The following is a 14,765-nucleotide window of genomic DNA, read 5'->3' on the forward strand; positions in this document are numbered from 1 at the left end:
CGAGCAACAGTACCAACCACAACAACCGGATATTTAGAACTGCCACGTGCTTTGTGTTTAAAAGGAACGGTACATTGACAGACAAAAGGGTTAACTTTAGTTACCAGTATCTTTGGTACATTGATTATTTTTGTTCGAGGAACCTCCCCGAAATATCCATAAATGGGCCTAGATTTGTCTGTGTATAACTACGATTGTAGTATTTTCAAACTTCGGTGGATTACAACCACCATAGGAACCTCCCTCAACTTGGTAAATGTTTTGCAATTTAACTCCACAATGTTATTGTTTAAAAAAACAACAGCCACAACCCATCTTCAACTGTTTATATTCATAATTTCAAAGAGAACTTGTAATATTCTGAAATAAATAAATCAAAAAAACAAATTAATATTTGAATTCATCCTAACAAATTTCAATCATCGATCTTATATTAGGCTATATGAGAAATGCATGTACAACTTCTTTGGAACTACAACCACAGCAATTTCCTTCATCAGCAACTTATCACCACAAAGAACTATACAATTGAAACACTATTACAACAACAAGTTGAAAGTAACTTATATTGCACTCACATCCTTTACTGTGTCCGTATGCATGTGCGTGCGCTTACATGGTTGTATTTGTGTGTTTCTCCACAAACTCGTAAAAGGTCTATTCGGCATTGATCAACTAGACAGTCCAGTCCTCCCACTGGTCTTGCTGGTGCTCTTCAGTTGTGTTTTACTGTTAATGTTTTTCAGTGATCCTCTGTGCTCTGTGGCACTCGTCAATGCGGTGCCTGAGTCTATCAGTCGTGTTGCTCTCATCTCGATGTCTGCCCTCTCCAGAATGTATTCCTGTAAACATGGTAAGTAATATAATAAATTGGTAGTTGCAATCTTGATTGGGGAAACATGATTACACTATACAAAATCTGGAATTCAGAAGAAAAAAATGATAAAAAATGATAAATAAACGAAGTATACTTTATAAATGACAACAAATGGGAAGTCATTTCAAGGTAAATACTAATAACAATGCAATTAGACATTACCTTTACCATATCCATCATCGTCAGCATGTCTATCTCTTCCAGAGGCCCATAGTGCTGTAAGTAGCACTGCTCTGCAATGTTCTTCACAGCTATCAGCAGGCAACCCACTTCCTCAACCTGACAAGAGAGGTGGAGTGGAGTTTATTATGGTATTATTATTGGTTATTAGTGTAAAATGGTGGTGGTGCTCAGACCTGGTCTCTGGACTGGCCTTGGTGCATCATCAGTTTCATCTCAGTCTGGTTGTTCTTCTCCTTGGCTCTGTCCCATTGGGTCTGCAGTTCAGACAGCTCCCTGTTCATCATCTGCCTCCGACGAGGGAAGAGCACACAGTCTAAAGCTTACTACAAGCTCTACGCAGACAATATTATTATATTTTTTTGTACTTTTTAAATTTTACAAACATACGGAAGTTGGATTATACATTTAAAATGCGTATTTAGAAAAGTGAATAACCAAGCACACAGGTTTTAAGAAAAATGCATACATTAAACAATGCCTTATACACTGTATACAAAACATTGAGAACACCTGCTCTTTCCATGACAGACTGACCAGGTGAATCCAGGTGAAAGCTATGATCCCTTATTGATGTCACTTGTTAAATTCACTTCAATCAGTGTATATGAAGAGACTGGTTAAAGAAGGATTTTAAGCCTTGAGACATGAGACATTGAGACATGGATTGTGTACTGTATGTGTGCCATTCAGAAGGTGAATGGGCAAGACAAAATATTGAACGGGTATGGTAGTAGGCGCCAGGCGCACCGGTTTGTGTCAAGAACTGCAACACTGCTTCGTTTTTCATGCTCAACAGTTTCCCGTGTGTATCAAGAATGGTCCATCACCCAAAGGACATCCAGTCAACTTGACACAACTGTGGGAAGCATTGGAGTCAACATGGGCCAGCATACCTGTTGAACGCTTTCAACACCTTATAGAGTCCATGCCCTGATGAATTGAAGCTGTTCTAGGGGTATGAATTGAGGATGTTCTAACTCAATATTAGAAAGTCATTCATAATATTTGGTATACTCAGTGTATAGTAAATGAGTGCCTTCCAAAAGTATTCACACCCCTTGACTTTTTCTACATTTTGGTGTGTTACAAAGCTGAATTTAAAATGGATTAAATTTAGATTTTTTTTTACACATTTTAGAATTTAAATTAATAAAAAATGAAAAGCTGAAATTTCTTCAGTCAAGTAATCAACCCCTTTGTAATGGCAAGCCTAAATAAATTCAGAAGTAAAAATGTGCTTAACTCACATAATTTGTAACAAGTCGCACAGCTGTAATCGCTGCCAAAGGTGCTTCTAAAAAGTATTGACTTGGGTGTGAATACTTATGTAAATGACATAGCAATTAATTTGCTAAAATTTCAAAAAACATGTTTTTACTTTGTCATTATGGGGTGTGTCGATGGGTGAGAAAAAAAAGTATTTATTCAATTTAGAAAAAAGCAAGCTCTCTTTTGAAAAATCAATAAGAGCGTAGTCTTCAAAAATCTGCATTTGTGTTTTCAACATACACTACATATACAAAAGTTTGTGGACATCCCTTCAAATTAGTGGATTCGGCTATTTCAGCCACACCCGTTGCTGACAGGTGTATAAAATCGAGCACACAGCCATGCAATCTCCATAGACAAACATTGGCAGTAAAATGGCCTTACTGAAGAGCTCAGTGACTTCCAACGTGGCACCGTCATAGGATGCCACCAGTCAGTTCGTCAAATTTATGTCCTGCTAGAGCTGCCCCAGTAAGTGCTGTTATTGTGAAGTGGAAACGTCTAGGAGAAGCAACAAGCTCAGCCGCGAAGTGGTAGGCTACACAAGCTCACAGAACAGAACCACCAAGTGCTGAAGCGCAGTTGCAACACTCACTACCGAGTTCCAAACTTCCTCACGAAGCAACGTCAGCACAAAAACAATTAGTCGGGAGCTTCATGAAATGTGTTTCTATGGCCGAGCAGCCACACACAAGCTTAAGATCACCATGCGTCGGCAGGACTGGAGTAAAGCTCGCCGCCATTGGACTTTGGAGCAGTGGAAACGCCTTCTCTGAAGTGATGAATCAAGCTTCACGAATCTGGGTTTGTCAGATGCCAGGAGAACGCTACCTGCCCCAATGCTTATTGCCAACTGTAAAGTTTGGTGGGGGATGAATAATGGTCTGGGGCTGTTTTTCATGGTTTGGGCTAGGCTCCTTAGTTCCAGTCAAGGGAAATCTTAACTCTACAGCATACAATGACATTCTAGATGATTCTGTGCTTCCAACTTTGTGGTAACAGTTTGGGGAAGGCCCTTTCTTGTTTCAGCATGACAACGCCCCACTGCACAAAGCGAGTTCCATACAGAAACGGTTTGTCGGGATCGGTGTGGAAGAACTTGACAGGCACAGAGCCATGACCTCAACCCCATCAAACACCTTTGGGATGAATTGGAACGCTGACTGCGTGCCAGGCCTAATCACCCAACACCAGTGCCCAACCTCACTAATGCTCTTGGGGCTGAATGGAAGCACGTCCCCGCAACAATGTTCCAACATCTATTAGAAAGCCTACCTAGAAGAGTGGAGGCTGTTATAGCAGCAAAGGTAGGACCAACTCCATATTAATTCCCATGATTTTGTAATGAGATGTTCGACACATACCACATAGTTTTGGTCGCTTGGGTCCTTGATCTGATCTATAGGCTATATAGGTTATTCATCAAAGTATCCTATTTTGCATTGATTTCCAGTATATAATCTGAGCGACTGTTCAATCTCTGCGATTTGCTGCAAACACAACTCTTTGTATTCAGGACATAAAGTGCATTTATTTTTGCAGTTTTACTTAGTGCCTTATTGCAAACAGGATACACTTTTAGGAATATTTGTATTCTGTATTTAACCTTTATTTAACTAGTTAAACACTATTATAGTCCATGCAACTTAATATTTGATTTGTTAAGCAAATTTTTACTGAATTTATTTACGCTTGCCATAACAAAGAGGTTGAGTATTTATTGACTCAAGACATTTCAGCTTTTATTTCTAATTAATTTGAACTTTGACATTATGGGGTATTGTGTGTAGGCAAGTGACACAATCTGAATTTAATCCATTTCAGTTTTTTATTTAACCTTTATTTAACTAGGCAAGTCAGTTAAGAACCAACTCTTATTTAAAATGACGGCCTACCCCGGCCAAACCCTAACCCAGACGACGCTGGGCCAATTGTGCGCCGCCCTATGAGACTCCCAATCACGGCCGGTTGTGATACAGCCTGGAATTGAACCAGGGTCTGTAGTGACGCTTCTAGCACTGAGATGCAGGGCCTTAGACCGCTGCGCCACTCGGGAGCTTGTAACACAACAAAATGTGGAAAAAGTCAAGAGGTATGAATACTTTCTGAAGGTACTGTACATGTATTTCTAACATGCTGACCACACCACTCGTGTCGCGTGCACGAGAGTTGCAAAATAAATGTACACCTACATGTTATTCAATCATTGCACCCACACTGCTCGCGTGTGTCAAAGAGTGTCTGCGTAGTCAGGCGCTAAAATAGAACTTGTTTCTATTTGTGACGCTTGATGCGCAGCAAGTCCCACCTCTCCCATCTCCTCATTGTTTATTTATAAGTATATACCCACGTGCCATCTCCTCATTTGTTTTTAGGAGCATATACCCACGTGGGTGATTTGAAAGATGAACTGAGGTCCACACTCCAGTCAGTTGTAGTAATGCACCGTAAAGTTAGTTGCCAATAGCCATATAAAGTCCAAAGAAGAAGAAGCTTGAAGGAGGAGAGATTACTAGAAACAAACTCAGCCTACCGTTTTATCTGTGGATTAATTGTTGGAGTAGAGGACCTTGTGCATTTCAGGTAAAATAACAACCCAATGTTTATATCCCAGGACAAATTAGCTAGCAACAGCAAGCTAGTTAACTAAATTGCCATAAATGTTTGCTTATCGACCTGTAATCAAATTAATATAGTTGATTCAGAGTTCGTTTTGATATTTCAACCTGCGTGTCCTGATCACTTCTGGTGTGGGGGGGGGACAAAATCAGCACGCGCGCAATAGCACGCGCAAGCTAGCGGGATACACGCTGCACCGGCAAGATAGAACAGCACACTCCGGTAAGACGAAGGGGGGTGGTCTGTGCATATTTGTAAACAGCTGGTGCACGAAATCTAAGGAAGTCTCTAGATTTTGCTCGCCTGAAGTAGAGTATATTGTGATAAATTGCAGGCCACACTACTTGCCTAGAGAATTTTCAGCCATACTTTTCGTGGCTGTTAATTTACCACCACAGACAGATGCTGGCACTAAGACCGCACTCAGTCAGCTGTATAAGGAAATAAGCAAACAGGAAACCACTCACCCAGAGGCGGCGCTCCTATTGGCCGGAGACTTTAATGAAGGGAAACTTAAATCAGTTCTACCAAATTTCTATCAACATGTTAAATGTCCAACCAGAGGGGGATAAAATTCTAGGTCGCCTGTATTCCACACACAGAGACACGTACAAAGCTCGCCCTCCATTTCGTAAATTCGACCACAACTCTATCCTCCTGATTCCTGCTTACAAGCAAAAATTAAAGCAGGACGCACCAGTGACTCAGTCTATAAAAAAGTGGTCAGATGAAGCAGATGCTAAACTACAGGACTGTTTTGCTATCACAGACTGGAACATGTTCCGGGATTCTTCCGATGGCATTGAGGAGTACACCACATCAGTCACTGGCTTTATCAATAAGTGCATCGAGGACGTCGTCCCCACAGTGACTGTACGTACATGCCATGGATTACAGGCAACATTCGCACTGAGCTAAAGGGTAGAGCAGCCGCTTTCAAGGTGCGGGACTATAACCCGGAAGCTCACAAGAAATCCTGCTATGCCCTGCGACGAACCATCAAACAGGCAAAGCGTCAATACAGGGCTAAGATTGAATCATACTACACCGGCTCCGACGCTCGTCTTATGTGGCAGGGTTTGCAAACTATTACAGACTACAAAGGGAAGCACAGCTGCGAGCTGCCCAGTGACACGAGCCTACCAGACAAGCTAAATCACTTCTATGCTCGCTTCAAGGCAAGCAACACTGAGGCATGCATGAGAGCATCAGCTGTTCCGGACGACTGTGTGATCACGCTCTCCGTAGCCGACGTGAGTAAGACCTTTAAACAGGTCAACATACACAAGGCTGCGGGGCCTGACGGATTACCAGGACGTGTGCTCCGGGCATGTGCTGACCAACTGGCAGGTGTCTTCACTGACATTTTCAACATGTCCCTGATTGAGTCTGTAATACCAACATGTTTCAAGCAGACCACCATAGTCCCTGTGCCCAAGAACACAAAGGCAACCTGCCTAAATGACTACAGACCCGTAGCACTCACGTCCGTAGCCATGAAGTGCTTTGAAAGAATGTTAATGGCTCACATCCACACCATTATCCCAGAAACCCTAGACCCACTCCAATTTGCATACCGCCCAAACAGACCCACAGATGATGGAATCTCTATTGCACTCCACACTGCCCTTTCCCACCTGGACAAAAGGAACACTTATGTGAGAATGCTATTCATTGACTACAGCTCAGCGTTCAACACCATAGTACCCTCAAAGCTTATCACTAAGCTAAGGATCCTGGGACTAAACACCTCCCTCTGCAACTGGATCCTGGACTTCCTGACGGGCCGCCCCCAGGTGGTGAGGGTAGGTAGCAACACATCTTCCACACTGATCCTCAACACTGGAGCTCCCCAACAGTGCGTGCTCAGTCCCCTCCTGTACTCCCTGTTCACCCACGACTGCATGGCCAGGCACAACTCTAACAATATTACATTTGCAGATGACACAACAGTGGTAGACCTGATCACCGACAATGACGAGACAGCCTATAGGGAGGAGGTCAAAGACCTGGCTGGGTGGTGCCAGAATAACAACTTATCCCTCAACGTAACCAAGACAAAGGAGATGATTGTGGACTACAGGAAAATGGGGACCAAGCACACCCCCATTCTCATCGACGGGGCTGTAGTGGAGCAGGTTGAGAGCTTCAAGTTCCTTGGTGTCCACATCAACAACAAACTAGAATGGTCCAAACACACCAAGACAGTCGTGAAGAGGGCACGACAAAGCCTATTCCCCCTGAGAAAACTAAAAAGATTTGGTTCTACAGCTGCAACATCGAGAGCATCCTGACTGGTTGCATCACTGCCTGGTACGGCAATTGCTCGGCCTCTGACCGCAAGGCACTACAGAGGGTAGTGCGTACGGCCCAGTACATCACTGGGGCTAAGGTGCCTGCCATCCAGGACCTCTACACCAGGCGGTGTCAGAGGAAGGCCCAAAAATTGTCAAAGACCCCAGCCACCCTAGTCATAGACTGTTCTCTCTACTACCATATGGCAAGCGGTACGGGAGTGCCAAGTCTAGGACAAAAAGGCTTCTCAACAGTTTTTACCCCCAAGCCATAAGACTCCTGAGCAGGTAATCAAATGACTACCCGGACTATTTGCATTGTGTGCCGCCCCAACCCCTCTTTTTACACTGCTGCTACTCTGTTTATCATATATGCATAGTCACTTTAACTATACATTCATGTACATACTACCTCAATCAGCCTGACTAACCAGTGTCTGTATGTAGCCTCGCTACTGTATATAGCCTGTCTTTTTACTGTTGTTTTATTTCTTTACTTACCTATTGTTCACCTAACACCTTTTTTGCACTATTGGTTAGAGCCTGTAAGTAAGCATTTCACTGTTGTATTCGGCGCATGTGACAAATGAACTTTGATTTGATGCGAGCAGTCTGGTCAGCATGTAAGCATGTACAGTACTAGTCAAGTTTGGACACACCTACTCATTCAAGCGATTTTATTTTTTACTACAAACAGCTCTTACACAGCCTGAAGGTCTGTTTTGGGTCATTGTCCTGTTGAAAAATAAATGACAGTCCCACTAAGCGCAAACCAGATGGGATAGCGTATCACTGCAGAATGCTGTGCTAGCCATGCTGGTTAAGTGTGTCTTGAATTCTAAATTAATCACAGACAGTGTCACCAGCAAACCTCCATGCTTCATGGTGGGAACCACACATGCGGAGATCATTTGTTTACTTACTCTGGATCTCATCAAAGACACGGCGGTTGGAACCAACAATCTCAAATTTGGACTCATCAGACCAAAGGACAGATTTCCACCGGTCTAATGTCCATTGTTCGTGTTTCTTGGCCCAAGCAAGTCTCTTCTTATTATTGGTGTCCTTTTAGTAGTGGTTTCTTTGCAGCTATTTGACCATGAAGTCCTGATTCACGCAGTCTCCTCTGAATAGTTGATGTTGAGATGTGTCTGTTACTTGAACACTGTGAAGCATATATTTGGGCTGCAATCTGAGGTGCAGTTCACTCTAATGAATTTATCCTCTGCCGCAGAGGTAACTCTGGGTCTTCCTTTCCTGTGGGGGGTGCTCATGAGAGCCAGTTTCATCATAGCGTTTGATAGATTTTGCGACTGCACTTGAAGAAACGTTCAAAGTTCTTGAAATTTTTCGCATCGAAAAATGTTCCGCACCTTCATGTCTTAAAGTAATGATGGACTGTCATTTCTCTTTGCTTATTTGAGCTGTTCTTGCCATAATATGGACTTGGTGTTTTACCAAGTAGGGTGTTTTATTGGTGTTTTACCAAATCTTCTGTATACCACCCCTACCTTGTCACAACACAACTGATTGGCTCAAACACATTAAGGAGAGAAATTCCACAAATTAACTTTTAACAAGGCACACCTTTTAATTGAAAAGCATTCCAGGTGACTACCTCATGAATCTGGTTGAGAGAATGCCAAGAGTGTGAAAAGCTGTCATCAAGGCAAAGAGTGGCTACTCTGAAGAATCTCAAATCTCAAATATATTTTGATTGGTGACTACATGACTCCATATGTGTTATTTCAAAGTTTTGATGTCTTCACTATTAGTCTATAATGTAGAAAAATTATGGAATGAATAGGTGAAAAACCCTGGAAGAAAAACCCTGGAATGAATAGGTGTGTCCAAACTTTTGATTGGTACTGTATGTATATGTCTGACCAGCTTGTTGGTGTTATGCTCCTGCTTCAGGCTGTCCAGGCTGCGCTGGCCCTGCTCCAGCTCTTCCACCAGCTGGCCCAGGCGTTCCACCAGGTCCTGATGAGTGAGGGACAGGGTCTCATGGCGCCGGATGATGGGCATCACCAAGGAGTCTGCCCCATATTCCAGGTAATCTACATTCAGAGGCAGGTTAAGAAACAAACATACTTATTGTATTGTACCTCACAACCAACACTGTCATTTTATGTTTATTTGTTGAAGGCAACAATCCAATTTTTCAACATTAATTTCAAACAATAGTTTTCTAGAGCTAGGTATTGATTCAATTAAGATAATCAACTGAGAAAATACAGTATATTCAACTACAAAAAACATGAACTTACTCTCCGGGAGAAAATCTAACATTTTCATCATGTAGTCTTCGTACATTTTATACTTGGTCACCCTGTCCTTTAAATACTGCTGCCTGTAGGGATTGGGGAAAAAGATATCAGGTGAAGAGGGACCAACAAGTATTTGTGCAAGATGTTTCCCAATCCAAAAACCAGCTCCCATTTACCTGGCCTGCAGTTTCTCCAGCTGTTCAGTGAACTCCTCTTTCTCGTTCTGCTTCAGATCGTTCTGCTTCCTCGCTGCCTGGTACTTCTTCAGGGCCCGACGGCGCTTTACCTCATTGTCCTCAACAAACTTCTCAAATTTCTTAGCTCTGTCTTTAGTCTGGATGAGATCATAAACCCAAGGGAAAGAGTCAAGAGAGGACGTACACATAAGCAGGTAAATAGTGTATATCTTGGTTCTATGTTAAGCCTATACAGTATCTGTATCATTTCACCTGTCCATGGATTTGAAATGCCTTAGCTCATCATGAATTGTGTATTATAAACTAGGTGGTTCGAGCCCTAAATGCTGATTGGCTGAAAGCCGTGGTATATCACAGGTATGACAACATTTTATTTTTACTGCTCTAATTACGTTGGTAACCAGTTAATAATAGCAATAAGGTACCTCGGAAGTGTAATATATGGCCAATATATCACAGCTAAGGGCTGTGTCCTAGCACTCCGCGTTGTGTCATGCTGAAGAACAGCCTTTAGCCGTGGTATATTGGCCATATACCACACCCTCTCGGTGCTTATTGCTTAAATGTAACTCACCGCCTGCTGTTTCAGCTCTAGCTCTGCCTTCCTCTGTGCAAGGGCCTGCATGCGGCCTTTGAATTCCTGTCGTTTCTGTGCCAGCTGCCTATCCACTTCATCCACCTCCACCTGCTTCTTCAGGACAAGGGTTCTCTGTAATGTGTTCACTCCTGTCTCCAGGACTCTGCTAGCGGTCTACATGGGAAATCACTAGTCACAAGAATACTTAACATCAAATATATCTACACCAAGACACTGGCCTATGTTTTGTGTTCAAATAAAATCTCATTAGGACTACTTACCTCTGTTATAACAGGTATGTGATTGACATTTTCATCTTCTTGTCTATGTCAGGGGAAATATGTAATCCAAACGTTTAATGGCAATGTAGTGCTGAAATAGGTAGTCCATTACAACTAAACTTGAGCTGCATAATTGTGCAATATAATTAAAATGCAAATCATGATGCATCCAATTGTCATGGACCTACGATATGATTATTCAATTCAAGTTTATCAAAACATAATGATTGTGGCCAGAAAGATTAGCAAAACTGAAGGTGAACAGATGTGCTATAATTATAATGCATAAGATTATAAAAGTTGATTGTAACATACCTAGTTTCCTCAAATTGCGTTACAAAAATGTTTTTCATTCTATTCTCCACTTTCAGCTTCAGACGAGGATCACCATTGTTTATACAAGGAAGAGTCTCCATATTTTTAGGCGTTGCAACTTTTATTTTGTAAAATAAGTATGATCCTTGAGTGTGAACAGAACTCCAATAAGATTATAAAGCGCAGCATTTGTTGTGTTCCTGAAATAATTGTTCCGTGCACACGAACAAGAGAGCAACAAAGGTCTTCCGGATTGGGTGTTCTCCTGAATTTGTGTTACATGTTGCCGAGGAACCAGGGGGAAGGGAGAGGGAATGCGAGGGGATCGTTTTTCGGTTGACATAGCAACTGCCCGGGAGGCGTTCTAATTCACCGATGCAAGTGAAAGGTACTCCACAAAAGGCAGTCGCCTTTATAAATTGTTAAGACTGACATTGCGAACACATCATAAACTTTGGCTCAATCTAAATAGAACAATTCTTATACATTAGATTTTAAATTCAGTACCAGACAAAAGTTTGGATGCACCTACTCTAGTCCTTTCTAGGGAGTTTTTCCTAGCCACCGTGTTTCTACACCTGCATTGCTTGCTGTTTTGGGGTTTTAGGCTGGGTTTCTGTACAGCACTTTGTGACATTAGCTGATGTAAGAAGGGCTTTATAAATAAATTAGATTTTGATTGATTGACCTACTCATTTAAAGGGTTTTTCTTTATTCTTACTTTTTTCTACATTGTAGAATAATAGTGAAGACATCAAAACTATGAAATAACACATGTGTAGTAACACAAAAAGTGTTAAACAAATCAAAACATATTTTAGATTCTTCAAAGCAGCCACACTTAGCCTTGATGACAGCTTTGCACACTCTTGGCATTCTCTCAACCAGCTTCACCTGGAATGCTTTTCCAGCGGTCTTGAAGGGGTTCCCACATATGCTGAGCACTTGTTGGCTGCTTTTCCTTCACTCTGTGGTCCAACTCATCCCAAACCATCTCAATTGGGTTGGGGTCGGGTGATTGTGGAGGCTAGGTCATCTGATGCAGCACTCCATCACTCTCCTTCTTGGTCAAATAGCCCTTACACATCCTGGAGGTCTGTTTTGGGTCATTGTCCTGTTGAAAAAACATTTATAGTCCCACTAAGTGCAAACCAGATGGTATGGCGTATCGCTGCAGAATCCTGTGGTAGCCATGCTGTTTAAGTGTGTCTTGAATTCTAAATAAATCACAGACAGTGTCACCAGCAAATCTCCATGCTTCATGGTGGGAACCACACATGCAGAAATTTGTTTACTTACTCTGCGTCTCACAAAGACATGGCGGTTGGACTCATCAGACAAAAGGACAGATTTCCAACGGTCTAATGTCCATTGCTCATGTTTCTTGGCCCAAGCAAGTCTCTTCTTCTTATTGGTGTCCTTTAGTAGTGGTTTCTTTGCAGTAATTCGACCATGAAGGCCTGATTCACGCAGTCTCCTCTGAACAGTTGATGTGTCTGTTACTTGAACGCTGTGAGGTGCAGTTCACTTTAATGAACTTATCCTTCGCAGCAGAGGTAATTCTGGATCTTCCTTTCCTGTGGCGGTCCTCATGAGAGCCAGTTTCATCATAGGGCTTGGTGGTTTTTGCGACTGCACTTGAAAAAACGTTCAAAGTTCTTGACATTTTCTGTATTGACTGACCTTCATGTCTTCAAGTAATGATGGACTGTCGTTTCTCTTTGCTTGTTTGAGCTGTTCTTGCCATAATATGGACTTGGTGTTTTACCAAATAGGGCTATCCTCTGTATACCACCCCTACCTTGTCACAACACAACTGATTGGCTCAAACGCATTAAGAAGGAAAGAAATTCCAGAAATTAACTTTTAACAAGGCACACCTGTTCATTGAAATGCATTTCAGGTGACCTCATGAAGCTGGTTGAGATAATGCCAAGAGTGTGCAAGCTGTCATCAAGGCAATGGGGTTACTTACACTTTTCTGGTTACTACATGATTCCATATGTTATTTCATTGTTTTAATGTCTTCACTATTATTCTACAGTGTAGAAAATAGTAAAAATAAAGATAAACCCTGGGATTAGTAGGTGTGTCCAAACTTTTGACTGGTACTATATATAGATATCTGCATGCATGGTCAATAACTGTAAGGTATCCAGCCTACTTGATCGGTGCCAGCATTTTTCTTGATTCTATCTATATTGACTTCAGATAGTTTTCCAGATGAGTAGACCAGGATCTAGTTCATCAACCTAGCCTCAGAGCATTTCATATTATTCTGTATGTAAATCCGAGGCACTCCATTTGGTATGATATGTTACATTTTGTATGGTATGTATTAATTTGTTGATGTCCATTACCCATTTCGTATTATATGTTACGAATTTGCAAAACGTACAATATGTTACAAATGTGCCAAATCAAATGTTATTTGTCACATACACATGTTTAGCAGATGTTATTGCGGGTGTAATGAAATGCTTATGTTTCTAGGTCCAACAGTGCAGTAATATCTAACAATACACACAATCTAAGGTAAAGGAATGGAATTAAGAACATGTCAGAGCGGCAATGTCAGAGCGGCATAGACTAAGATTCAGTAGAATAGTATAGAATACACTATATACATATGAGATGAGTAATGCAAAATATGTAAACATTATTAAAGTGGCCAGTGATTTCAAGTATATGTATATAGGGCAGCAGCCTCCTAATGTGCTAGTGATGGCAAAATATATATATATATATTTAATTTTACCTTTATTTAACTAGGCAAGTCAGATAAGAACAAATTCTTATTTTCAATGACGGCCTAGGAACAGTGGGTTAACTGCCTTGTTCAGGGGCAGAATGACAGATTTTTACCTTGTCAGCTTGGGGATTCGATCTTGCAATCTTTCGGTTTCTAGTCCAATGCTCTATGTACAATATGTTACGAATTTGATAAAAGTATAATATGTTATGAGTTCTAGCTAGGTGGCTAATGTTAGCTAGCTGGCTAACGTTAGCTAGGCTAGGGGTTAAGGTTAGGATTCGGGGAAGGGTTAGCTAAAAGGGTTAGGGTTAGATTAGCTAACATGCTAAGTAGTTGCAAATTAGCTAAAAAGTAGTAAGTAGTTGAAAAGTTGCTCATTACCTAAAGTGCTAAAGTTGTCCGTGATGAGATTCAAACTGTCAACCTTTTGAGTTGCTGGACATTCGCATTATACACCCATCCATCCCGACCAACCACCCTTCTTTCATTTTTGCTTTAACTATCTGTGTTATGTAACCATACCAAAGGTAACATATCATACTAATTTGAGTGTTTTGGGATTCATGTTTACTATGTTAAGTCTAGTCTGTGAGACCAGGCTGAGTTCATTTGACACAAAAAATTAAATATTTATTACAGCCAAGTCAGTAGGCTACAGTTTCAATTTAACAAAGTATCAACTGAATACCACTTTGGTTTGCAATGGGTAGATTATGATCTACACCTCAACCATTTCCAACAGTGTCTAACTGTCAACAACTGATGCTCTGCAATTTTCAGAAAATATAATTGAGCAAGTTGCTAAGCCTGTTTTAAGGAGATATGTTGATAAACCGGCAGTAATTATTACATTTGGAATTTAAAGCCAAGATTTTCTCACTCATCAGAAGTAAACATTATGCTGGTTACAGTGGTGGTGTCATGTTTTAAGATGTAATGGTATGACATTGGATCTTAACCAGACCAAGACACATTTACTAGACTGTCAAGACTTGACAGTTAGACAGGAAATGGCAATCAGTACCATTGAACCCACAGCCTCAACCAGTGTTATTGTCTAAAACAGATATTGGAGATATGCTTTGGGGTGCTCTGAAGTAGGAATGTTATTCTGAGACAGTCAGAGAG

General features: G+C 41.4%; 1 protein-coding gene across 1 annotated transcript; it reads right to left on the bottom strand.

Moving 5' to 3' along the window:
- Positions 1–311: 311 nt before the first annotated feature.
- On the bottom strand, positions 312–11,168 carry ccdc197 (coiled-coil domain containing 197). The gene is made up of 9 exons (XM_071327644.1): positions 10,883–11,168; positions 10,568–10,610; positions 10,284–10,460; positions 9,689–9,846; positions 9,513–9,595; positions 9,130–9,302; positions 1,234–1,344; positions 1,040–1,156; positions 312–842 (listed from the first exon to the last, which is right to left on the bottom strand). Exons 1-9 carry the CDS (start codon positions 10,981–10,983, stop codon positions 672–674), a joined length of 1,134 nt encoding a protein of 377 aa, XP_071183745.1. The 5' UTR covers positions 10,984–11,168; the 3' UTR covers positions 312–671.
- Between the last annotated feature and the right edge of the window lie 3,597 nt (positions 11,169–14,765).

Source organism: Salvelinus alpinus, chromosome 9, assembly GCF_045679555.1.
Source record: "Salvelinus alpinus chromosome 9, SLU_Salpinus.1, whole genome shotgun sequence".
Classification (NCBI taxonomy): domain Eukaryota; kingdom Metazoa; phylum Chordata; class Actinopteri; order Salmoniformes; family Salmonidae; genus Salvelinus; species Salvelinus alpinus.